Raw genomic sequence first — 26,986 nt, 5'->3', positions numbered from 1 at the left:
TTAGGGTGAGGGCAGATCCAAAGTCCCCTTTCTCCTTGACAGGTCTCTGGATTAGGCCTGTGAATGATGCCAGCCTGAGTCTGTTGTAGTGTTTTTTCCTCCCAATGGGAAAAAAACAATGCCATGGGGAGAGGGGCGGTGGAGAAGAACAAAGCCGCACCCCCTCCTGTTCTAGTTGGAGCGAGCTGGCGGGGCTTTGGAAATGGAGGTTCATCTGCTAGATAACTCTTCAAACCCTACCCCCACCCCATTATCAAATTGCAGCTGCAATTTACCATCGAATAATTTCCACATGGGCTGTTCTTGTACCAAAATGAAGATCCTTCTATAGAGAGCTGGATATTGATTTTCAGTACTAGTTACTGTGATGTTTATTTTTCAGATCCTGACCCTTGATCCAACACTGCATATGAAACCAGGCCAGCAGAACCCAGGACTTCCTTCACACAGCTTCTGTGGGACCCCTGAGAGGGTTTCTTTTTCTCCAGACTCTATGGCAGATCCTCCTTTTTTTATTCATTCGGACACGGATTCGTTTTCCCATATGAGCACAGTAACGTCACCTCAGTCTGCAGGGTCACCAAAATACACTTCCGGTACAGCAGCTTTGGACACTGACCCCTGGAATACGTGCACATTCCAGTGTGAAACCAATGCCTGCAGTTCTTCTTATCCAAGCAATGAGATCTTAAACATAGAGGATGAAGACAACTTAACACTCACTCCATCTTCAGTTGCCCAGTCCCATTTTCCATCTGCTGATCATAGTTTGCCAGAATGTAATATTTCAATTACGTGTGTGGAAGATCCTGTGGTGTTCTCTAAGTAAGGCTGCTAGGAGTAAGAACGTTGCCTTTCAAATAAGAATTGCAGTATTCAGTAGCTTGAAACTTCTGCATACTCTCCTTTCCTGAAGGCTTTTGTTAAGTCATATAAAGACATTAAGCACCATTACAGGCTTAAAAAATAGCCACTTACTGGTCACCTGTGATGAATAAGAATAGCCTCCAGATGACCAATCTGGGAAATTTAGCTAAAGTCTGTTGTTGCATAGCACAGTTCTGATACTTACTGACCAAGCTTATGCCTTAGGGCACAGTCCAGACCACTGGGGAATGCTGGGAGTTGTTGGACTTTTTTCTGTCTAAACATGCATAGGATTGCACCCTAAAGCTCTAATTGCCAGTAACTCAGCCTTAGGAGAGTCATTTCAACCATTTAGAAGGGGGAAAACTGCACAAAAGTCAAGAAATCACCAAATGATTGGTGGTTGGAGGAAAGAGGTAGGGCTAGGGGCATGGGGTATGGTTGTCCCTACCCCCACCCCAGCAGGGCCAGATTGGGTTCCCTACCCCTGCTATAAATGGTACATGTGGGCAAGTGGTTGGTAATCATTTTTGGTGAGCTGGTAAGTTTTTTTTTCTCTCCATTTATTCAAAAGACTTTGGATCCCTTTTGCAAAACAGAGGGTAGCATAACTTGTGGTAAACCTGCCTGATTAAACCCAGGTCTGCCTCAATCACGTCTGGAGCAGGGGCCTCATTTTCTTTTCTGTTTTAGAATAAAGGGAGCACCAGGGTGATGGGAACTGAGCCTTCCCTATGGCAAGTATTGGAAATCAACAGGGGAGATAAACTAGGGGTGAGTGGGTTAACACCAACCTTCTGTTCACTCACCTACCTGCTTTAGACATGATTGTACAGGCCTAGGTTTAAACAAACAAGGCAGTTGCCAGTACGTCTGTTTTGGCCCTCAAAATGAGCTGTAGCCTTTCATTTCTCTGTTCTGATCATCTGACAAGTAGAGAGCATAAGTACTGCCCCAAGGAGCAAACCACACATTAAACACAACTATATGGTTGTAACAGAAGCCCAGTGTGTTCATAATGAAAAGTAACCTTGGAAGACTTCAATTTTGAGCAGCAAAGGGGGTTTCTTCACTGACCTTTTTCTAACTGGCCATCTCCCCCGCCCCATAAACTGCATCTCTGTAAGGTACCGTTACCCAATGGGTTTCCAGATTCACATTTGTTCTCAAATAGCAACCATCCAAATTTGTGTTTAGCTTTTTATTTTAGCGTGTAGTTTGTCCTTGATCCTCCAAGCATTTGCAGCAAGGGAAGCCTAGCTGAAGCACCTTTCGGTGACAGAATATATTGAACAAAGGACCTTTTGTTTAATTTTCTGCTGCTTGGAGGAGAAAACTGCTCTTTCTGTTGAGACTTTCAGTCTCTGTCAGTACAAAGTTTGTGACTTTATTCAGAAAACTTACATTAGATCCCTCTTATATCTACTATGTGCTGTTAGTATCTTGTTTTGCATAGTATTGTGTAGGGGAAGGAAGGAGGAAAACACATGAATTGAGAATATACATTTTCATGTGAAAATACTGAGAAACTGGGGTTCAGTTAATAGAAATTGAAGGATTTATTTATTTATGACATTTGTATGCTGCCTCATAACATAAGGTTCCCTGTTAAAACAATTTAAATTCAAAATAAGACATAAAACCATAACATCAAAAGTGGCATAAATACGACAACTGCTTGAGCTTTACCTTGTCAGTAGATAAAGTCAGTAGTACTGCATCCCTGCCATGGTACCTAATTCAAGGGGCTACGTTGGCACACCCATCAGCTTGGATGGGATTTTGACTTGTTGACTTCGAACAGCAAACCTCCCTGTATCCTGTGCTGAATCAAACTGCTTTTGAAACTCCTCTTAGTTTCAAAAGAGGCCATGCAGCAAGGGGACCTTACTGTTCAAGAAATGCCCCACTCCCAAGTTCCCTTGTGCATTCAGGATGTTTTATGCACTTCTTTGGATCTTGTGTGTCGTTGCAGAAAATCACTCGGTAGGCAAAATTCAATAGATGTGTTTACCACCAATGCAAAGCTGCACGTGTCAGTATGTTCATTTTCTGTTTCAAAGACACTGCTGTCCAGTAAGATGCAAATATGCTATGATATGTTTTTATTTTTAAAAACAGAATTAGGCAGAATTTGAGGGAGAAACATGCCCGGCATATTGCTGATCTACGAGCTTATTATGATTCAGAAATTCAAAGCTTAAAACAGCAGCTGGAGGCAAGCCATAAATCTCCTTCGGAAGACTTGAAGAAAATCAATCAAAACCTTGCTGACAGGTAATAGCTGAGGTGCTTTCAAATGATGTGCATATTTTTCTTCATGATTCTTTTTTAAAGATTACTATCCTGAAACAACTCTTCCTGTATTTATTTGCTTCAGTTTTGAAGATGCAGGGTACATGTTGGCTGCATGAAAATATAGTGGACAGTTTTGGAAACAGATGCCAGTTAATTAGGGATGAGTTTTATACAAAAAAGAAATGCTGCTATTCTTCAAATGCAGAGTTGCTCTAGCATGCATTTTCATCTTACAAAATAAGATGCAACATGTCATGGCTTGTCCTGCGTTATTTAACCCATGATGAGCTGTGGTACTTGCGGGCACCAGATTGCATATGCAACCCTTGCTCAGGGGTTGTTGTGTCGTGTGACCCTGGTGAGCATGGGTTATGCAAGGGTTAAACAACCCACACATAACTCTAAAACAGACCACATGTTATATGAGGGTTGTTTAACCCTCACATAATCTACCCTTGCTGGGTTCACACGACATGACAACCCTCAAGCAGGGGTTGTGTGTTCAAATTGGTGGCTGCACTTGCCCCGCACGAGCCATAGACTCACCATGGATTAAATAACCCGTGGTGGGGTGTCATGTCATGCGAACACCCCCATGGATTTTTCTTGATGCGGGGACTTCCATGTTTGTCCTGTGATTGACCATACATGCTACCTCACTTCATTTGGGAACAAGACTAATGCAGCATTGGAACCTAGTTTTACAATATCTGGGTTCAAATAGCTTTCTAGTGCAGTTTTGGCCGCTATCTCAGAGTCCACAGTTAGGCAACTCAATGAATTCTTAAGAAAACATTCAAAAATCTTTTTTTTAACTGTTAATGCTTTTTAAAAAAATGGCTGTCTTTTTAATTTTTAGATGTGACCAGTTAGAAGCAGCACTGAACGATGCTAATAATCGCATGCGAGGCCTTGAAAATAGAAAGAACACTCTAGAAATGGAAGTGGTAAGTGGATGTTATGGGTCCATAAAAAGTTTGGAGGATTTCCATTCCATAAAAAGTTTATCCAGTGGGAGGCACAAGTCTGATCTGTCAGTCTCTTGAATTGTTTGTTATGCTCAGGCCCCGAGTTGTGATCTGGCACAAATCAACAGACTGTCCTTGCATTGGTGCTGGTTCCCCACTAGAACCGCAGTTGTTGGGTTTGGGTTTCTTTTTTCCCTTTAATATCTTGCCTTTCACCAGAAAAGCTCTTGCTTGCAATACAAGCAATAAAATATAATTCATCCAGGGAGGAAAAATCAGCATTAATACAGTAATTAAGGCTATAAGCTGAAGTAGCTTTATTTATAGAGCACCTAAATTTTTCTAGAAGCTATATAAAGATTAAAACATGGAAGAGGCCCTTCCCTTAGGCTTACAACCTAAAAAGCATGATACAAAAGGAAAGTGGTGTGGGGTGGAGAGCTATAATGACCAGGTGGAATGGTCATTGATGCAGCCATTCTGGGAGTGGAGGAGCCAAATGGCAGCTCATCCCAACAGAGCTGAGAGGGCACACCGAGGGTGGGCCAGATGGGGGTATGGCGTTGGATACAGGCCTCGCATTCTCTGTGGAGCTGCCTGTGGGAGGAACAAGCAAAACAGTCTGTTGAGTCTTGCAAGAGCCCTCTGCTGGTGCTGTGGCCACACTCAGCTGGATCAGGCCCCGTGTATTTTATCAATAACTTGTTTTGGATACTTCTAACAAGAATAAAAATGGGGAATTGTTTTGGCAACTGGATTGTCTTCATTCTTGTGCTGCAGAATGTTATGTTTGGTTCTTATGTTTTCAAAGTAAGTATCCGTTAAGTACAGGCTTGTAGGACTCTCTTGGCCTGTTTGTGTTTTAGGCAGACTGGAGGGAGCGCTTTAGTGCTATCAGCAATACAACCAAGGCCTTGCAGGAACGTCTTGAAGAAATGCGCTCAAGCAGCAAAGAGAAAGATAACACCATTAGCCGTCTAAAGAGGAGGCTCAAAGATCTAGAAGAAGCCTTTGAAAAAGCCTACAAGCTCTCGGATAATAAGGATGCCAGATTAAAGGAAGAAAATAAAATGTTTCAAAATGTAAGTTGGAAAATACAAGGTAACGCTTACACTTGGGCTAAATGCTTATCTGGGACTGTAGAAGTTTTGAATATGTTCAAGCACTCAATTTGTGATGCCAAATGGACCAGAGTATCACTGTAACCCAGCTGCTGTATAACAAAGTTCTTGGTTGCGGTGATCTTTCCAAAATCTTGTAATAGGAACCTTTTTCACCGCTGTTTGTAGTTTGGCAAATCCTCAGTGGAAATGTCTTTAATAAAAGTACAAAGTTGTCTCTCCTGAAACAAAAGTACCTTGTGGTAGGCTGTGTTTTAAAAAACAAACTGTTCACATCTAAAGGGATTATAGAAAATAAATATTCTATTCTGTTTAACTCCAGGTGGTTAGGCTTTGCTTTTCAACAGCTGGGGAGACAGATCTTTAAGCCTACGCAGGTTTCTTTTCTGCCTCCTGCAGTAAAATAGATGTGTGTCTTAGCTCATGCTCTGTGTTCTGGTATTTGTAAACTAATTCTAAGTTTCTCATTGGGTTATTTTTTTTAGATCAACTAAAATTCATCATATACAAAATTGAGTTAAATTCTATTTAGATGGACATGTTTAAGATTGCTATTGAGTAAAGCATAATAGGTTCTTGGCCTGTGTCTGCAGTTGTTAAAATCTGTAGCCTTGAAGAATTTTATCTAATGTTAAAGGGGAGCAGATAATTTATATTCATGTCCCGTCACAGAAGTGACATCCTTGCCTGTTTGAATATTGGCTGTTAATGATAGGAGAGCAGGGATTTAGCTCAGACTCTTTGGTTTTGTCCACCCAAAACATGAACTGCCTTTTTACTATAACTTTCTAATGTGAAAATATAACATATAATTGAGGGGAGGAAACATAATAATTGTTGGAATTCAAGCTAATACTTAAACTGTTCTTTTGAGGGATAATTGTTTACGTATTTAATTGTGCTGTAGCATGAGTGTCGTTTTGTTCCTCTTTAGTTTGGTGGCCTCTTCTAATAATCAAAGGGGAACAAAACTTGATTAAATGTTTCCCCTTTTGCCTGGCTGGAGGAATATTAAGCTAAATTTTAGCTTACTGCATTTTTACTTCAGTGATTAAAAAAAACAAATGGATGACAAAATGATTTATTTCTTTGTAGCTTTTAGGAGAATATGAGTCCCTTGGGAAAGAACATGAGAGAGTGAAGGTGAGAAGCAAATTAGCTGTGTGCTAAAATCTCCTCATATAGAACTGAGTGTGTTTACATGGGGAGGACCAAAAGCTGAATAGGTTTTGGAGTGATGGAGCTTTAGAGTGCAATGCTAAGGGATTGCTCTCAAGAGGCAGAGGACTCCAAGATTAGAGGCTTCTGTCTAGCCTATGCCCTGCTGGTAGGAGGAGGACAGAGGCGCCAACACCTCCCATTCCTCCTTTTCTTTACAGTTTTCAGCTAGATGATCCCCTTTGCTCGTCTAGCTGACCTATGTTGTTGTGGAACAGGAGACAGAGAAGCTTTAGGATCCTGTGGATTCTGATTCTTCCCCCCCACATCCCACCCCCTTTCCCCTCTCTCGGAGGTCTTCCAGTGTCACTGTTGTGACCCCAGAAGAGCAGATGCTGCGGTGCTTTCTACAGTGGCTGGAAGGTGCAGGCGGGGGGAGGATCCAATCTCTGATTCCCCCTCTCAAGGTCATAGCAGTGCCTACAGCCTTGGCAGGAGGGATTTGCCTTATGCTATGGACCCTGCGATGATTTTCCAGGGCCCCTAGGATTGTTCAGTTCAACTCATAAGGGATATGCTACAGATGTGCATTCACCCATTAATACAGCTTGACACGTTAAGGGAAACTTTGGATTAGGAGTGATGGCTACCCAGTGCTCACTAATCCAGTCCCATAAATAGAATTTGTCACCTGTTAAACCTCTTACACATTTACCCATATCATGCAGATTATTATTATTTTTACATTTATATCCCGCCTTTTTTCCTCTTGCAAAGAAGCCAAGGTGGCATACATGGCCCTCCTCCTCCATTTTATCCTTACAACAACCCTGTGAGGTAGGTGAGGCTGAGAATCAGTGACTGGCCCAAAGCACCCATGGTACAGGAAGAATGTAAATTGGTGACATTCTGAACTCTTTTAGCTTTTCTAATATGTTTTTGATCAGGTTGATCAGAACCATTATGTATCCTTTTAATCAGTACCAACATCTTTGACAGGCTTAATATAGGGCTCATTGAACATAAGCTATTTTTAAAACAAAAAAATAAAGATAAAAAATCCAAACTTGGATGGTTTAAAATTAAATTGGGCAATATTTCTATACAGCCACATGGCTGCTGTTGGTAGTGGGTCAGATGTAGTGATGTTGGAGGATGTTCACGCTCCATGTAGTTGATCAATTGCAAAGAAGCAATTCCCTAGGGAGGTGGTGGGCTCTCCCACACTGGAGGCATTCAAGATGAAGCTGGACAGCCATCTGTCAGGGATGCTCTGACTTGGATTCCTTCACTGAGCAGGGGGTTGGACTCGATAGCCTTGTAGGCCCCTTCCAACCCTACCATTCTATGGTTCTATAAGCTTGTAGTATATCTCAAGCAAGAGAGCAAGGTCCAGCTAGGTGTGTCTCTGCCAAAGATGCCTAAAAGCAGGGAATCTTTGAGAGAGATGGATTGCTTGAGCAAGTGAACAAAGCTACACGTGCGCGCACAAACACACACGCAGGCACGCACATGGTTACCAGCCAGGGTGGAGCTATCCTGACAGGTTCCATATGGAGATTAATTATTAGTCAGTGATGATGAAGCAAAACTTATACCCTGAGCTTTCTCCAGAGGAAACTAAAGGTCTGATGCGATTAATGCCTAGAGAAATGGAAGATATATGTTGCTATCTTTCAAGATTAGCAAAGAGATGAATTCTGTGTTTACTTTACACTTAATGTATGTGCTTTTTTCTTCCCCCCAGGATACTTTAAATATAACTGAGAACAAACTGTTGGATGCACACACTCAGATTTCTGATTTGAAAAGGTAAATGTGCCATTTCATCTGAAGTGAGAAAAATATATTTTAGCTTTAGATAGCATTGCTGAAAAATGGGTGGTATCCCTGTGGTCCTCCAGATGTTGTTGGATTTAAACTCCCATCAGCCCAGCCAGCATGGCCAAGGGTCAGGGATGACCAAGCAGGCATGGCTATTTACAAGCCTGATTTCATGTTGTGTGGTATAGAACAGAAAACATAAATCGTATTTATTTGGAGCATTTATACCCTGCCTATTAAGGGAAGTTCTTGAGGTGGCTCACAATGTATTCAGAATATAGTAGTTAAGTTACTAGGGAGAGGCAAAAGTGTTCAACAGAACAATCCTATGCAGGTCTGCTCAAAAGTAAGTCCTACAAAGTTCAATGGGATGTTACTCCAAGTTAAGTCAGGAAAGGTTTGTTGCTCAAATCATATACATCAATTTGTGCTCCCCCCCCCCCCCCGATCTATGAAAGCCCACTCTGAGACTTGGGCAAAGATTTCACAGCTCTGGGATTCCTAGTGCAGGCAGGGAAAGTGAATTATATTGTGTGAGGCAGAACAGTAGCAGGTGCCTCCCACTGCGTGGACAGTTCTGCATTGTTGGCACTGACTGGCAGAGTTGTTGAATCAAACTTACGTTATGTCTTTTTTTAAATAGCCTTGTAAAATGATGTCTTTGCCTTCTGCTTTAGAACAGTCTCAAAACTTGAAGCTCAGATCAAGCAGTTAGAGCATGAAAACTTGCTCAAATTTCGTCATCTTGCAGACAGTCACTTCAGAACATCTTATGTCAAGTAAGTGAATAATAAATAAGACCTTGCTGAGAAAGTGAAGGATTCCTGTCTCATGAAGCTACTGTGGTTTTAGGAAAAAATGAAAGAATATCTACTAGTCAAGTATAGCAAGATGCAGAATAATTGTTGTAAAGCAGACATATACTAAGGAATAAATAAAAGGATTTCTGGATAAAGTAGATTGACATTAGTGATGTTCTTGGTTTATGTAAAATACTGATAAGCAGTACTACAAACATCTATGGGTCTCTCAACAGGCATACAAACATGTTCTGCTTCAGTCAGGGATGAAGTACCTCTCCAGAAGTATTTCACACTATCCCTTCTGCTACTCCACAGCACTCATCCCCAAAATAGATATCTTCATGGATTATAGCAAATAAGCTATATAACAAAAATCCTTGCTCTCTCAATAATGGTCTCTTTGCTCCCCACAAATGAATTATTCCAGCATCATCCCTGGCAATGAACTTTATTGCATTTAATAAAGTGCAGGTACTCTGGGAATGTCTATTTGTAAGTAAATTGTCCATGGGGATTTTGAAAGTTATTGAGCAGCAGTTGGCTTCTGCATCTTAAGACTACTTTAGAGAGACCTCAAATATACTTCGCAACGGCCTTTCATGGAGTTGCTATGTGGAGGGCCAGTTATAACAGTAAAATGAGGTTGTCTGAAACCTCTGGGAAAACAAAAGGACCACAAACATTATGAGGCACATGCCTTTACAGCAGAAAGGGAGACTGGTTTTGTTTGTTTTTTTAGAAGTCTGTGTGAATCTAATCTTAAAGGTGTGGAAAATTTTAGTTTTATCCATGAATCTGTTCCTTGAAAATCTACAGTGAATGCTCTGTTTATGCTTTGAAAATATTTGTGTCTAAAATATGAGTTGCCCCACCTGTTCCTCAAGTTTTTAGAACTACAAATATGTAGGAATGCAAATGAGATAAGGAGGAAAGAATTGTCAACAGTAATGAATTTCTGAGGTGCCGGTCATGATGGGGGCCCTTGGCAGGTTCTTTTGAAAGCTTCACTTTGTTGTAGTTCTACCAGGGGGTTGGATCCAGATTTAAGCTGGATCAGTTGCTCTGGTGGAAGTAGACTTCCCCTGCATCCTTCTTCCTAGAGCAGGTCTTCCACCCCCCTGGAAATGTTACACAGATAGTCAGAAGACCCTTTTGAATGGGGTGAGCTGTGGGGTGTGTGTGTGTGTGTGTGTGTGTGTGTGTGTATGTATGTGGAATCCCCAAAAATTGGGTGGCGGGGCCTTCTGCGGATAGAGCCCTTCCTCTCACGGAAGAGGCAGATTCTGGATTCAACCCCATGCTTTTTGTAACATGGGTTGGGAATCTTGAAAAACGATTGGCCCCTGAAGTCAAGCAAACCTACCACATTAGTAATGTAGAGAGCATAACTGCTTTCTTTTTAAAATGTTGACATTTTTGTGCAGAACTTTTAATTCTTTTATACTTTACAAAATAGTTTTCTAAACATTCTGTTTTCCATAACTCTACATTGGCAATGGTGTGTGGGAGTTTTTGTATTTTTATTTATTTTGGCTAGTAAAATACATCCCAGAAACAAAGGAGTGAGTGTTTCATTAATCCTTACATTTCTGTCCTAGCAGCAAATTAGCAAGCTGTGATGTGAGCAGAAGGAAATGGTTGATACCAGGATCCGAGTATTCCATCTTCACAGGCCAGCCTTTGGAAGCCCAAGAGAGTCCCAAAGATAACAGGATTGAGGAAACATATGCTACTTGCAGGTAAGGTGATGTTGAATGCTCGCCTGCCAAAGAGGCTCTTCCCAAAGGAGAGTAATTATGAGCACAGGGACAGTTCTTCCATTGTCAGCATCAGTGGCTTGAGTGCATTGTGGGGAGCAAAATCCACATTAGTCCTAATCCACCACTGTTGAGTTTCATATCAGAGAAAAGGATCCACAGTAAGCTAGTTGAACTCCAGTCCCGTTGATGACAAATGAGAACTAAGTCCCGCTAACTCAGTCTGGATCTAAACCCAATACACATGTAAAATGGTGCTGTGGAATCCATTCTTCCTTTAGTGCAACTCTGCTGACCTTTTCATCAGCATGATTCTAGCAAATGCTGAATATGCATATAAATCCCATCCTACGTTTCTAGGCACCAATCGCCTCCAGAAAAGGATTCCTCTTCAGATCTGTCATTAACAAATGAAACTGCAAAAAAGGAAAGCAAAGTCCCAGAAACACCCATCATAAAAGCCTTCAGAGAACTTGAAGAAAGGAAGGCACTGAAAAACTGGAGCACTCCGACAGAAAAAGAGGAGGCGGAGGTGGCAACTCCTACAAGTAAGCCGCTTTGAGTTTTCTTGGGTTCCCTGGGTTTTGCTGATAATTATTTCCTCCAGTGGATTAGAATAAGACTGGCTCAGGTTTAGATGATGAGCCTCTGTGTAATGCACAAGCATAGTCCTGGAAGGGCTGCTGTTCCATCTTCAAGACACTCATTCCCTGCAAAAGACTTAATGAAAAGTTATATAAGATTCTCTAATGTTTTAACAATGCCCATTGATCAGGTGCAGTCATCTGAGGTATATCCAGTTTTCTTGGTTCATTGTATTTCATTTGATTTTTTCACTGCCCCAGTACTAATTCTTGTACATTTCCCATAAATATGTTCTGGTTCTTCCCAGAATTTCAGCCTCCACTTGTTTTACTTGGATGTATTTTTTAAGGGTTTGTTTTATCTGTTATCTTGTTTTTATATTTTCTTAAACTGCTTTGTGGGAAGGGGGGAAGCAGGATATAAATCCCACAAATAAATCATAAATCCACCTTCTTGCGCTGTTGCTTATTTCAGAGGCAAGCACTCGGCGTCCAACGGTTGGATTTGACGAAACTGCTCTCAGCACCACTCGGTCCCCAGAAAAAGGCAGAGACCAGCTCAGACACAAACGATACAGCTCTCCAAGTGGCCAGAGGTCCTCATCTCTCCCGCCTTCAAACAGAAAGTCAAATTCCCCAAGTGAGAATTACAGTTACAGGTTGCCTAGTTCCTAGTTACATTATAGGTGGGAACTGTTTTATGGATAACAGTGTTTAAAGTTGTTCATAGTCTGGCATGGTTCCTGTTTTTATGTTGCCCATACTACTGCGGGTGGTATCTTGTTCTGCTGCCTTGCCTTTTTAAATTGTTGTAATTGTTAACCTTTTATTGGATTTGGATTTGTTAGCTGCCTTGAACTTATGAGGAAAGGTGGGGTTAATAAATCAGTAATAGTAACAGAGCGGGAAGGCAGTTTGATACTAATGACTGCCCCCATACAACCCAACTAGCTTTACTGCAGGGCCACATTTAGGGTAGTGGAAGTGGGGGGAGGTTGCCTTCAGAGTGGACTGCCAGCCTGTCCACTTCCGAAGCCACCATGCCATCACTGTAGTCTGAGGGGCTGCGTGTGTGGATGGCTCTCAGGGCTTCCAGTTGCTAATCCCTACTGCATGCTTGCCATCGAAGCAGAAGATGCTGTTGGGAAGTCCTTGAACAGCGCTACTTCTGCTGCAAAGGTCTGCGTGGCTGACATGCTGCACAGCTTCCGGCACCTGCTTGGATGCCCTAATGAGCTCTTTCTCTTGGCAGCAACGAGAGAGATAATGCTGGCTCCGGTTGCTGTGACATACAGCCCCAAACGCTCTCCGAAAGAGAACCTCTCTCCGGGATTCAGCCACTTGCTCAGAAAGAACGAGAACGTGATGACGAGGTGACTGTCAGTACTTGTTTAAGGCAGGGGGCAGGAAGATGCTGATAGGAATGGAGCTGAGAGCTGCAGCGGATAATGGGGTCAAAGCAAAATGTGACCCAGGCAACCCCAGGAGCAGCAGAAAGCTCCTTATTCACCCCTGCATTTGTGGACAGACAGTGAACTGGCTGCCATGTTGGGGGCGGTGTCAGGTGATAATGGAGGATGGAGAGTCCCAGGCTGTTCTGCATCGTGCTTCCTGTTGAGAGGGAGTGGGAGGAGCAAGCTAGACGAGGAGACCTTCCTCTGCCCGAGGAGCACGCCTGTAGCCACTCCTCTTGCATGGTCTCTGTGCAGTCTTTGTCCCCTGCTCAGCAATCTTTTTCATGCAGCATATACAGCTGACCTGCATGGAGCTTGCACTTGCTGGATCCGAGCAAATCGGTATTCACCATTGGAGTAAGGTTTTGCACAAGCAGACCTTTGTTGTCTTTGTCGAGTTCAAATTTAGTTGTTGCTTTCTTTAGTCTGACAGGAAACGGCCTTTTGGGTCTTTCCATTTCGCCATTTCCTGTGATGACAAAGGGTAAATTTCAACAGTATTCAGTGATGGGGGAAGAAAAATCTCTTTGCAAGAGATTCTGTATCTCTTTTCCTTAAAATGCTAGATTTGATATTCTTCTTGATGATCTGGAAACTGCTCCCCTGCCTGCAGCACAATACAGCAACCCACGGAAAAGGCTTCAGTTTCACTCAGTAGGTGATACAGGAGGTAATTTTTTCAGGCTTCGTTGTGTTTATTTGTTTGGTTCCATAAAATAAATTTCTGTCAATCCACCAGGTAGAAGCCCCTTGTGTCTATGAGGATGAGATGTGTGTTGTGCGAAGCTCACAAAAGCCACCCAGTGTTCTTCATTCTTTCCAAAATCTTTATAGTTTACCCCTCACATCCAAATTCTTTGCTCCTGCAACTGGCAGATGCTATAGAAGTACGGAAATGGCTGGGTACTTCAACTGTTAACTTTTGATGCGCTGCAGAGAATTATAATTAAACACAAGGAAGGTCTGTTTCTAACTACAGTCGCTCCAATCCAGCACTGGAGCCTGTGGCACAGCTCCATTGCGTAGCTGGGCAATGCTTGCACTAGTCGGTAGGAACCTCTGTCTGGATTCAAAGTCCTGCTAAGTTATGACAAACTAGAACTCTGTCATGTGACCACCTCCCTTACTTCCATCAAATGCTTCCTCAAACTCAGCTTTTCCGGGAAGCCTTTAGAACCTCCTAGACCCAATATCCTGTTGTAACTAAGCTGAAGAATGTACAATTGAAAGGCCCTTGGAGGACGGGGGGCTGGTCACATCTCTTTGCAATGTGCCATGGACATAAATGGCACTCTGTAGATGATAATAATGAAGCTTGCTGGGTGGCGTTGGCCTTACCTGCCTCACATAGTTGTTCTGAGGACAAAATGGGATGACCCCAGGTCCAGTGCCAGGTGCTGCTTGGAGAAAGTGTGATTTGATTAATTCAATGTGCCCCAGGCTCATGGGCTTGGCACTGCTTTTCCATGTGTGTTGCATTGTACCCTAAGACTGGCTGCTGCGAATGCCAAAATTCTCTGGATTTAGACTGTTTTGTACCCAAAATAGTCTAAACCCAGAGAATTTTGGGATTAGCAGACAGGATGCTATTTTAAGCTGTACAAATCCTTTGTTGCTGTGCATTATAGTATTATAAATACACTATTTGTATGTAGCAGAATTCTAATGTTAAAGCTTTCTTGAGATTAAAATAAATCAAAACTAATATCCTGAGGCATTTACATTAATGAGTGGATTGGGACAGAGTGGGGACTTGTTTAAATTTGTTCATTTTTGACCACCTTGTGTAATGATGGATGTTCTTTTATGGTATAAACTACTTTTTTATTGGTAAAAGAATAATGAAGGCTTTTGAATTTACATAAATTCCATCAGTCATGTGTTAATTTTTTCAGAATTAAATGTATAGTGTTGGATCCAAAGTAAGTTAGTTGCACTTAATCCCATTGCAATGAGTGGAACTTCGTTTAAAGTGCAATCCTATACTATACAGGTCTACTCAGAAGTAAACCCATTTAATTAAATGGTAAGTGTGTATAGGATTGCGGCCTCAGTCATGATTAACTTTTCACATTGATGGTACCATTCCTTTTTTTTCTTTTAGAGGTTGGTTACTCAGTTTAGATGTACTATCACTTGCCTCAGGTCTGTGGGGCAGAATAAGATAGAAATCCAAGTAGTGAAGTTTATCTAAGAGGTCCTTTGGAATTGTGCATTCAAAAAAATCAGTTTTTAAAAAATTGCTGATGGTTTGATATCTTGCAAATATTATACATTCCAAAAATGTCATTGCAATGTGCTCTGGAGACCACTAAATTCATACTGGTAGAGGACAGTCTTTTGAAGGCTTTTCTGGAGTTACAAAACTAGTGTTTCAGTTGTTCATTCTTGTCCAGTGAGCTAAAACCCAACATTAGGCAAGTAGACATCCTCTCGTGCAATGGGAGTTTCCCTTCCCCTGCAGCCCCTTCCCCAAGCTGCTCTGGAAGATCCCCACCCTGAAGAGCAGATTTGGGGGGGGTTGCAGGGGGGATGGGTAATTCAATTCACTAGCAGTGTACTAGCAGTGTTCTGCTGGCAGAAGGGCCCGTTGGATACAGCCCAAAGTATTTTTTGTATGACTCATTGTCCCATAGAGAGCTTTTAATCAAATTTCTCTTTCTCTTGTTTTGGGGGGGGGGCAGAGCTGCAGTACGCCAGCCCAGGCAAAGACAGCTGTGCAAAGCCTCCGTCTTGCACAGATCCCTTGCATGCAGGAGCAAAGAAAGGCACGAGGGGGACAGGTTGGGAAGAGGAGAGCTCTGCACGTGCAAGCGAGCCATGCCTGTCATCAGCAGCACCAGCATCTTATGAGGCAGATTTCAAATGTGTTTCAAGGATTAAGACACTGGCTGAAACGGAGAGACTGTTTGATGAGCTCACACATGAAAAGCAACAGGTGGAGGCCAAGCGCTTTATCTCTCTTCTTATGTTTGTTTTAAAACTGTGTTTTGGAAGAACACTTACCCTTCACAGTACCTGTATTGAAGGTTCTATATTAATATCCAGTGTTGTGTGTGGGTCATCAGAAATCCCACCCTTGCAGGATTGTCTTGGATCCCATTGAGCAAACTCTGTGTGCCTGCTGCGGACATGCTTTTTCAGGGGCAGGTAGCAAGTATGTGAAACCTGGTCGCACGTGCTTTAAACCAGGTCTCAGGTGCATCCACACTGGAATTAACTTGCCTCAAGCCGGGCATGAAGTATGAGGGCACCCTCCACTGCTTCTCAAATTACCAGTTTGGGCAGCTCCATATATTCGGCATGGCATCGCCTCGATCTTATTGCGCCCAAGGCTCTTTCCGCTTCTCTCCCCTCATCCTTCCGTCCATAGTTTCTTCTGATAGTGTGCTCGGCTGATTAATGTTGTCGGGATTGTAGACAAAATGGGGATACTGAGGAAAAAGTGAGCATGCGCAGGGAACCCCAAGGTTTGCAGAGTACCAAAAAAATCTTCAACACAAAACCTAAGGGGGCACCATCACCCTCAAAACGGCCCCGTGAAGAGTGAGCATGTTCAGTAGCTATGAAATGTAGAGAAACAGCCCGGAAGAAAAAATGGGTGTGGAAGGAGTGAACATGCCCACCTTGTAGGGAACGGCTAGCTGGAACCCTGAACAGGAGCACTCCTCTTTGTTGCAGGCCCCATTTATTATACCTACTTCAAAACTATCTTTGGATAATAAAACTTCAACTAGGAAATTTAGAAAAGGATCTTGGGTGCAGGCAGATCCCAGGATGGGTACAGTCCTAGGATCTGTTGTGTTTGAAAATGGTTCTTGGCTTTCTTAACAGATAAAATGCAAGGTAGTTTTATTCTGACTGTTGAAGCTTTTGTAATTGCAAATTGGTATTTGTTTTGTACTACTAGATCGAGGCCCAGTTGAGCCGAATACCATGTGCTGGAGGAAGAATGACTCTGCAGGCAAGACTAAATCAGGTTTACATTCTCATTTCATGTTGATATCCCTGGGAGTGTGTGTGATTCAGTCTTGCAGCTGAACCTAAAATGATAGAAGGGACAGTTCTACCGCAGACTGTCCTCCCTCTCTTCTAAGCCTGATTCGTACATGTATGCTCCTCATTTGGCAGTTTCAACATTTAAAGGTGGACCTGCATGTATGAGTGAACCAGCACAGATGCAAACACCTTAAAATTGCCTCAAATGCAGTGTTTCTTGAGGCACAGCTTTTAGGCTTTGTAGAAAGTATTTGTCAGTTAGAATCTTAAACTAGTTGAAGAGACATTTGAGGTTAGGAGGAATTTTCACATTCCCCTAAATGTATCAATATGCAACAATATTTCCAAGTGGGTGCTGTTCACATTAAACAGCTGTATTTATTTATGCAAATGGAAAGCTGCTATTGCCTGAGAAACCTGATCAAAGACTGGGTATAGTCTACATTTCAGAAGGGTTGTGCTTTGCCCTTTACTGATCTTGACTGTATGTTTTTGAAAATTCCTCACAGGAAGCCTTGGAAGATCGCTTGGAAAGGATTAATAGAGAATTGGGCTCCATCCGCATGATTCTGAAGAGATTCCACATTTTACGTACCTCTGCTAATATTTGAGATGTCTCTTTAAATTCAGATAGCCTTTTGTTTGCACTAAAAGTATAATAATTATGCACTCTGAAAATGCAAATGGTTTTGTATTTTTTGTAAGCCCTCTGCAGCAGTTTTGCAATCATGTTGCCCTTTACACACAACAGTATTTTGTATTGAGCCACATATATTTTAAAAGAACTATTTTTGTTACACCTCAAGGAGTCTATCAATTCTGTATTTTGCTACTTTTGAAGACGTGTTAATAATTTTTTTGAAACCGTGGATGTGAATTCTTTATAAGAACAGAGAAACCAAGAGGCAGCTTGTTTGCAAAGGTTTATCATGTTGACATTGATTTTGTGGTGCACTGTGCTCACCATTTTTATAGAGCTGGTAGCCTGTCTTGTAAAGTAAGTTATGAAGTATTGAATTTTTATATATGCTAAACATGACACATAGCTTCTTCTTGTGAAGTGAGCTTTCAGCAAATGCTACACAGCTTGTAGTTCAGAGACTGCATCTTGTTTCATAATCTCCTTTTGTTCAGTTGTAGCACAGTGCTTTCAAAAATGCGCAAGTCCAGGCTGGGGAAGTTTATTTAAATAGCTGTATAAATGCATACCAAGGAATTAAGAGAGACCAAAAAAAGTTTCTCTTTTTTAAAAATAGTTTTTATTTTGCATGTTTGTTGCTGAAATATTAAAACTTAATTGTCTAAAATGAAGTAGCTGAGGTCATTTTTGAATTTCATTGTGAGCATTGTTGGGCTGGGGCGGAACTTCTCTTTCTGGTTACATCATGTGGCCCACAAATCATGATGACCTCTGCATGGCCAATTTTTTTGTAGCCACCCACCGAAAGGGAAGTTCTGTATGCATCTCCTTGCTCATGGGCAGTTATGGGAAATGTGTTGCAAACAGAACCAATAAAAAAGACCTCTGGTGCTCTTTGGTCTTGATATCTACCATATGGCTCTATCCTCTTAGCAATTTGAATCCCTTGGCACTTTAAATTTATTCTCCTTTCTCCCAACAATAATCAAGACATCCAGTGAAGCAATGCAGCATGTAACTCTTCATCTGTAATTAAGGGACTGCCCTGCATAGAAATTAGCAGAATGCAATCCCCCCCTCCCCATAATAGTCTAACATTAGGGCCCTGCCGTTTCCCTTTAAACTTTTTAATGGATTCCTTCTTAGGTCTGTTGAAAAATAAGTCCTTGACATTCTACTCCACCCTCTGTATTCACCATTTAAAGACTCCACCAGGGGTTGTTCAGAAATAACTATAGCTATAATCATCAGTTTTAAAAAAAGAATCCCACAAAGGCCTCTTTTCCTTAGCAAAATGTTCCACTATAGCAGTTGCTACCTAATAACATTTCTGCATTTGTCTTCATAAATTTCAAGCATTCTCCCAAGTATGCTTAATATTGTCCCTTTCTCTGCCCTTTAAACAAACAGAAAACATTTGCAGACACTGAAATACTTAACACATTCTTTAGGCCAGGGATAGGCAACCTGGTGCCCTCCAGACCTTTTGGACTACAACTCTTATAAGCCACAGCCAATTTGGCTGATAGTCAAGGGTGCTGCATAGGGGAATGATTTGGCCTACAATTCATATCTATGGATTATTGGAGGAAATCCCAGAATGCACTGGGTAGTTGTTGGTCATCTGAAGGGACGATAAATGCTCCTGCTTCTTCCTGATTGCTTGGAAGTCTCAATATAAATGATATGGAGAACTTGATGGGTTATGATAGGATGAATGCAAAGGCTACCTGATGTTGCCTAGAACGCATACTTTAAACTTTCACTTCTCCCCTCCCCAGCCACAATCTCCACAAACATCCCGCTCCCACCTGCCATTGGAGTCAGTGGGAGGCTTTTTTTTCAAGCTTAATTTCTATGGGGGGGTGGGGGAGATTTTCAGGAGAATCAGTGCAGTGGGAAGGATTCTCCCTTGCTCCCCGCTGCAAACTTTTAAAGCTCAAGTGGTCCTCTTTCAAGCCAGAGCACAATGGCTACAGGCAGAGCTCCATGGAAGGCAGTACTTTTCAGACATTCCCACCCAGCCTCCAGATTAGCAGAACTGGGATCTCCATGGGTGGCATTTAAGCTCAGCCCTTCTCTTACACCACTGCTAAACCTGATGTCAGTACTTCAGTTGACTGTATTTGCTCATTTTTCCACTGTTTCTTCCATCTTTTGACTTTCCACAAAAAAGTCCGTTAAGGAGGAAAAGATGGAATAGGTGCACAATGCCTTTTTGACCAGTAGTACTTGAAGCTGGCCGTCTTGAAGCACTCTAGGGTAGGGGTGGGCAACTTGTGGCCATCCAGTTGTTTCGGCCTAAAACTCCCATCATGCCTCACCATTGGCTATGCTGGCTAGGGCTGATGGGAGTTTCAGACCAACATCTGTAGGGCCATTTGTTCCCTGCTCCTGTATTAACCACGCTATCACTCCATTGCAATCTCACTTTGCCATCACTGAGCCCTCCCTTTCAGTAGTAGATTTTAGCTTGTGTTCCTAGGCGGGCTAAGCTTTATAAGAGTGCACAAAACAAAACAACCAGCTCTTCTAGCTTCATCTCTATGAGCCAGGAGGGCTGGAAATGGAAAACTGGCAATCAAAGTCCCTCTGGTTATCCAGGGATGCTTGTAGCAAAGTTAACCCAAACTTTGTTAATGAAGGGTAAATCGCTCGAGATTAAGCATAAATTATGCCTCACTAGCTGTGTTCACGCTTCAGTGGGTGCTAGATGCACAGCTAAATCACAAGTACGGGCTTGTTCCTATCCTCAGAAGAGTGCCCATTTTCATACATTAAAAATACATACATTTTATGTAAACTGTAATTTATTTATTTTCTCCCTGGAGAATTGAGTGCAAACTTGCCTCTACTGTTTTAGTTTGTCTTTGAAAAACCAATATTACTTTTTATTTATTCTGCCTTTCTAGCACTGCTGCCAATAAGTTCTATTTTATTAATCACCTTTGGTACAATCCAGAAGCCATTTGGGACGGCTGACTTACTTTTATCCTCCTCCAGAGTTGGCTGTGGATAGGTCATTTGTGCAGAGCCCAGTGGGCTGCTCCTGCCCACCAAGTGATCCGGGAAAAATAGAGCTCCTCTGAAGCTGTACGAGCCACTTTCCTGGCCAACTTTGGGGTAAGTGAACATGTCTCGCAGTTGCTTAGCAATTGTTTTGCTTTTGGTCTTTCAAACTTGTGCGAATTTTACAAAGCGAGGTTGGAAGACATGGTTTCCAAAACCATAAGGAAGTCTTAAAACTGGGTGCCTTCTGTTAAACGAGGGATTGCAGCGTCAGATTCAATTACCTTAAACCCAAAGAGAAAAGTAGAAAATGTATGGTTGAGGGAGGGGGAAGGAGAGGTTTGTTGCTGTTCCCTGTCTTGGGAACAACCAGCCCAGGAAGCACGGCAGACTAAGAGCCCAAATACGTTCTTGTGTACTGACACTACTGCATGTGCTTCAGTTTGGATGCTGCCTTAACCGATAGCAGGGCTCCAAGGCCTTTACTACAGCCCCCCAAGGGTGCTCCGAGTTCCCCACTGCTGCCAAATTTCCCCACTACCACCAAATCCTCACCCCCGCTCTCCACTCCCTCTCCCAGAGACCCTCATACAGATCACTCTTTCCCCCACCCACTCCTAGCACTCCTAGTAAAGAAGGATCTGAATCAGGACCACTGGTGGTGTGTATGTGTGCACACATGCCTGCAGCCCCCAGCCTCCAAGCTAGTTTCACATCTGGCCCTTGAGGCCAAAAAGGATGCACTTTCCTGATCTATAGCTTTGTCAGCGTATAATGGTTTGTCCTGCCCCAATCTCAGTAATGCCTTTAAAAGCCCATCTCGGAAAGCTTTATCTCCAAGGAATCTCTGGATCAGTCTGGATTGTTTTTAGCCAAGTGCCACCTCTGATTTTTATTGAAGCCTTGAATCTCTGGATCAGTCTGGATTGTTTTTAGCCAAGTGCCGCCTCTGGTTTTTATTGAAGCCTTGTTCGCTCCCCTCAGTGCTGCAGCCAAGCCAATCTTCCTTGGATAATTTATTTATTTATTTATTGCATTTATACCCCGCCTTTCTCCCTCTCGCAAGGAACTCAAGGCGGCTTACATTATCCTCCTCCTCACCGTTGTATCCTCACAACAACAACCCTGTGAGGTAGGTTGGGCTGAGAGTCTGTGACTGGCCCAAAGTCACCCAGTGAGCTTCCATGGCCAAGTGGGGACTAGAACCCGGATCTCCCGGCTTCCAGTCCGTCACTCCCACCACTACACTACACTACACTGGATAATGGATGTACCCACTGGTTTCCGCTTTCAGATATGCCACTACTCTCCCTTGATCTTCATTACCACCCTAAATTTACCTCTAATGAATGCTCCTTGTAGTCCTTTGCTTTTTTAGCATGGCAATTCAGGAAGCTGAATCATGAAATCTATGGAGACCCTAGAAAAGGAGTTTCTCTGTGCAGAGAGGCATGGGGCAATCATTCCTGCCTTCCTGTCCATGGAGAAAAGGGGTCTTCTCCCTGCAGAGAGGACTAGAGAAAGGCGACCTTTCTCTAGCTCTGGCAGAGGCAATCCCTGCTGTTATCTCCAATCAGTGATCAGAGATGGCAGCAGCAGTGGAGGCTGGTGGCTCTGATGTCAGTGGGGTGGTGAATCCGCTCCAGGTTCCAGTCAGAACCAGTTAGAACTCTAAAGGAGCTATCCAAGGTGCAGAGCCAGTGTGGTGTAGTGGCTAGAGTGCTGAACTGGGAGTCGGGAGATCCGGGTTCTTGTCCCCACTCGGCCATGGAAGCTCACTGGGTGACTTTGGGACAGTCACAGACTCTCAGCCCAGCCCACCTGACAGGGTTGTTGTTGTGGGGTTAACATGGAGAGGAGGAGGATTATGTATGTCGCCTTGGGTTCCTTAAGGAGGAAAAAAGGTGGGATATGAATGTAATTAATAATAATAAAATAACCACCCCAACTTCAGAACAACCAGCCTCCACTGCAGAGGAGTTTCCTCTCCCAGTGCAACCTTTCTCTAGTACTGGGAGAGGAAGCAGGGCCTCAAAGCGAACCTCTGCTGGCCAGATTCGGCCTACAGGCCAGAGGTTCCCCATCCCTGATGCCGGGCTTCACACCAGCTCATGTACTCTCCTCTCAGTTCTGCTTAGGGCTCTCACACACACAACCAAATGCCAAGTTCTGCACCTAGGAAAAAGAAACCAAATGCACAGTTACAAGATGGGGGATACATGGCTCAACCACACTACAAGCGAGAAGGATCTTGGAATTGTTGTCGATCACAAGCTGAAGATGAGCCAACAATGTGATGTGGCTGCAAAAAAGGCAAATGCTATTTTGGGCTGCATTAATAGAAGCATAGCTTCCAAATCCCGGGAAGTACTAGTTCCCCTCTACTCAGCACTGGTTAGGCCTCATCTGGAGTACTGTGTCCAGTTCTGGGCACCACACTTTAAGAAGGATGCAGACAAACGAGAGGGTTCAGAGGAGGGCCACAAAGATGATCAGGGGACTGGAAACAAAGCCCTATGAAGAGAGACTGAAAGAACTGGGCATGTTTAGCCTTGAGAAGAGAAGACTGAGGGGAGATATGATAGCGCTCTTCAAGTACTTGAAAGGTTGTCACAGAGAAGAAGGCCAGGATCTCTTCTCGATCATCCCAGAGTGCAGGACACGGAATAATGGGCTCAAGTTACAGGAAGCCAGATTCCGGCCGAACATCAGGAAAAACTTCCTGACTGTAAGAGCAATACGACAATGGAACCAATTACCTGGGGAGGTGGTGGGCTCTCCCACACTGGAGGCCTTCAAGACGAGGCTGGACAGCCATTTGTCAGGGATGCTCTGACTTGGATGCCTGCAGTGAGCAGGGGTTGGACTCGATGGCCTTGTAGGCCCCTTCCAACTCTACTATTCTATGATTCTGACCAGATGAAATAGCAGAACACTTGGCCATATCAAATAATTATAAAAGGACAGTTTATAATTTGTTTTTCATCTATTAATTAAAATGTGGCATAAAAATATTTGGCTGGTTTTTATTAAAAAAATACATTAAAAAATCTGAGCTATCCCAAAGAGTGAGGGTAGAAGCAAAACAGCATTGGTTGCAAGCAAAAGGCTACCTTGACAATGCAAATTATTCATGCAGAAGAGCCAAGTCATGGGCCAATTTCACTTTGATGTGCTCCACAGTTAAGGAGAAAGAAACATATGAGACACTTACCTTAACATTGCAACCTAAGGATCAATTGTTTGAATGGCTTTTAAAAAGTAAATAGGCAACGGGGGCTTTAATCCCGTTCCCCCTGCTGTGGGCCTGATCTGGATCAGGAGCCGTGCACTTGTTAAAGCCCCTCAGCTGCCAGGCCACTGTCTCCAGAGCATTTCTACACCAGCCTAAAACCCCGCATTTAGAACGGGGCTTTCTGCTTCCGTTTTAAATGCAGGATTACGACAGACTCCCTTTACATGTGCTCCCCCCGCCCCTATTTCCACCTCCTTTTCCCCCTTATCCGAGTCTTTGATATGTTTCATTACACAGCCACTAGATGGTGCTGTGGTCTAGCGCCTCTTATTGCGATTGTCCTCTTTTCAGGAAGGAACTCAAGTGGAACTCAAGCACTGTAATTTGATAGCTCATTATCTCTGATCCTTTAAAAAATCAGATAAAGGCCATTTAGTGTGGGAGACGCCCTGGAGGTTGATGGCATCATCTAAAGGACCCGCAAACTTCCGTGAGTAACCAATCTCAGTAGCAAGATAAAAGCTCTGGGTGGAGAAGCCCCCGGTCTTGACTGGTACCACCCACCCACCTATCTGCTGCTGCCGCCACCCAGGACTTCCTACTTACTTTTATTTCTTCATTTAACAATATTTATGAAACACTTATATTAAAGAAATTCCTAAGCGATATACACAGGGCAAGATTACCTTCCTGGGAATGTCTTTTGGAAAAGGCATGTTTTTAGTGGGGGGGAAACACCCAGAAGGGTTGGTGCCTGCCTCATTTGGAGGAGTAGCTGTGAGTGCAAGGACATGAAAGGCCCTCTTTAAAAAGCCATTCATGGAACTGTGAATTGTGTGAAGGGCGCCTTGTCGAGATTGGTGGTGGGAGTTCATTCCCTACTGGGAGTGTTTCGTAAGAACAGCCTTGCTGGATCAGACCAAAGGCCCTGCCTCATCCAGCACTGTGTTCACACAGCGACCAACCAGCTGAGCATGGGAAGCCCACAAGTAGGACATGAGTGCAACAGCATCCTCCCGCCTTCATTTGAGATAGACTCTCTCAGCCACTTCTGGCTCTGTGTGGTGTTGACAGAGCTAAGAGAGGCCTGACTTTTCCAAGTGCTTTATTACAGCTAAAGCAAAGCTGTCCCTTCCAGATGATACCATCTAAATGGACAGAAGGTTAATACTTTTGACTATACTGTTTAAGTAGCCTGGAAGGCAGTGGGCTGTGTGTGTGTGTGTGTGTGTGGGGGGGGGATTAGAGTTGGTGGGGAGGATGGATAAAAAAAACTCCACTCTTGCACACGATATAGAAGGGGTCCCCAATCATTTGGGAATTTGAGAAACTGCTGCGGACACGAGCACAAAATGGCTCCCACGGAGGATGTGGCTATTCACATAATGGCTCCTGTGGGGGTCTGGCTAGTCAAAAGGCTGGGAGGGAGGGGGAAATGGAAAGAGTTGCTTTCTGGCCCACCCACTCTCCTTCTGTCCACACAGACCTTTCCTCTTTGCTCTCTCTCTTTCTCCTCTCCCCGGCTCTAGCCTTGCTCTTTCTCCCCCCTCCCCACCTCTTTACCTCACTATTTCTCCCCCTCCTAGCCTTTAGTCTTGCTCTTTCTCTCCCCTCTAGCCCTTTGCCTTGTTATTCCTTTCGCCCACTCATCAGCTGATCAGCGACAGGTTCAGGAACAGGAAAGAGAACCTGGCACCCTAACGTTTTTCAATTTCTTAGCAAAAACATATTTTGAAGGAGGCAGGAAGTCTCCTTGGCACATTGCATGCACCACTGGAAGTGCCCATGGGTGCCATGGCTCCCACGGGTGCCGCATTGGGGATCCCTGCTATACAGGGATGGTTCGGCCTTGTGTGTCGGACCGCCCCCCCCCATCCCTTGCTACATAGCTGTAAGATACTCAGTTTAGGGGGTTGTAGCCCTCTAGCGCTACATAGCACATCAGGGGAAGGACAGCAGAGTATGGAGAGAAAAAAGCAGACTGTTATCCCTTCCCCGCTTTTTCAGCCTCCTCCCGCATGAGGACGGAGCAGAACTCCAAGGCTCCTGGCCCAAGTTGGCTGGAGCTTTGAACAGGACTACGCTTCTTAAGGAGTGGAGAGACGTGGCTCTATTGTCTTGCAGGTCTCACTCGTATCGGTGTTAATACCCCGGGCCCATGATGTTGGACAACCATATTTGGCTATCTCCTGACAACATTTTTCTTTGGCTCAAAGGAGCCTGCGCTGGGACTCCTGGCTTGGATTGGGGAAGGTGGCCATCTGTCCTACTTTACAGAGGGCAGAACTCGATTTGAAGGGCTGTCCAGTCCAAGGGCCTTTTAAAGATAAAGAGCCCTAAGAAAGGCAAAGCAAAGAGGCTTTGAGGCTGCCCATCCACAGTCAGCACCTTGACAGCACTGCAGACAGGTCCCCTGGTCACCAACATCCCCACTAGGGTGAGATGTACTAGGTTTCTGTGTCAATGATAGAAATTATTTCTATAATCTGCACCTATACCTAGAAATGTTATGCAAACATGTGTCCTCTTTTGTCCTCCCTTTTTTTGGTGGTGCGCAAGTGGCCACCCTAGTGTTGGGGGAGAAGGGTCTTTGTTAACCTTTCCTCCACACCCCCCCCCCCACAGCACAGAAGCTCCACTCCCTGCACGCCTCACCAGGGAAGACTCTCCTGTCTGTTTTCACCTCCGCATCTAATAGCTGGGGGTGGGGGTGGGAATTAAGTCAGAGAAATGATGTGTGTGTGGGGAACTGTTAAACCTTCCTTCTAGGCTGCTGCAGCCCCAGTCCATATTCTTTCCCCTGTCCTGTGCCTTCTCTTAGCCAAAGAAAAACGTTGGAGCATGGATCTCTCAAGCTGTGGATGATAATGATTGATTCTATTTCTATATCACCCCACAGCCGAGGCTCTCTGGCCTGTTTACAAGGATTAATCAGCCTAAAGACTCGTTTTGGTGTTAATACTCCTAGCACCAGAAAGAAGTGTGCCAGTGTGGTATAGTGGTTAGACTGTTGGACTGGGACTCGGGAGATCTGGGTTCTAGTCCCCACTCGGCCATGAAGCTCACCAGGGGACTTTGGGCCAGTAACGGAATCTCAGCCTAACCTACCTCACAGGGTTGTTGTGAGGATAAAATGAAGAGGAGAGGACCATGTAAGCCACCTTGGGCTCCTTGCAAGAGGAAAAAAGGTGAGATGTAAGTGTAATAATAATAATAATAATAATAATAATAATACAGCAGCCTAACAGAACTTCTGATCCCTGCAGTAA

General features: G+C 43.6%; 1 protein-coding gene across 10 annotated transcripts in view; it reads left to right on the top strand.

Annotated features, from left to right (window-relative positions):
* Window positions 1-18,140, top strand: part of MPHOSPH9 (M-phase phosphoprotein 9) — a 39,540-nt gene extending 21,400 nt beyond the window's left edge. For 7 of the 10 annotated variants that reach the window (XM_084820045.1, XM_084820044.1, XM_084820037.1 and 4 more), the window contains 15 exons: window positions 383-825; window positions 2,989-3,144; window positions 4,025-4,112; window positions 5,000-5,215; window positions 6,350-6,397; window positions 8,160-8,224; window positions 8,914-9,015; window positions 10,638-10,778; window positions 11,157-11,344; window positions 11,856-12,020; window positions 12,633-12,753; window positions 13,401-13,504; window positions 15,519-15,772; window positions 16,745-16,813; window positions 17,343-18,140. In XM_084820045.1, coding sequence (XP_084676171.1) covers window positions 383-825; window positions 2,989-3,144; window positions 4,025-4,112; window positions 5,000-5,215; window positions 6,350-6,397; window positions 8,160-8,224; window positions 8,914-9,015; window positions 10,638-10,778; window positions 11,157-11,344; window positions 11,856-12,020; window positions 12,633-12,753; window positions 13,401-13,504; window positions 15,519-15,772; window positions 16,745-16,813; window positions 17,343-17,444 — 2,262 coding nt within the window. In that variant the 3' untranslated portion in view covers window positions 17,445-18,140. Of the gene's footprint in view, window positions 1-382; window positions 826-2,988; window positions 3,145-4,024; window positions 4,113-4,999; window positions 5,216-6,349; window positions 6,398-8,159; window positions 8,225-8,913; window positions 9,016-10,637; window positions 10,779-11,156; window positions 11,345-11,855; window positions 12,021-12,632; window positions 12,754-13,400; window positions 14,861-15,518; window positions 15,773-16,744; window positions 16,814-17,342 lie in introns of those variants that run through there. The other 3 variants (XM_084820042.1, XM_084820043.1, XR_014785767.1) reach the window with 3 other exon arrangements.
* The last annotated feature ends 8,846 nt before the right edge of the window (window positions 18,141-26,986 follow it).

The sequence above is a fragment of the Heloderma suspectum genome, chromosome 13 (genome assembly GCF_057233095.1).
Source record: "Heloderma suspectum isolate Gila_16-S chromosome 13, 16-S_ref, whole genome shotgun sequence".
Classification (NCBI taxonomy): Eukaryota; Metazoa; Chordata; class Lepidosauria; order Squamata; family Helodermatidae; genus Heloderma; species Heloderma suspectum.
Note: the sequence above shows the minus strand (reverse complement) of the source record. Positions and strands in the feature narration are given on the sequence as shown.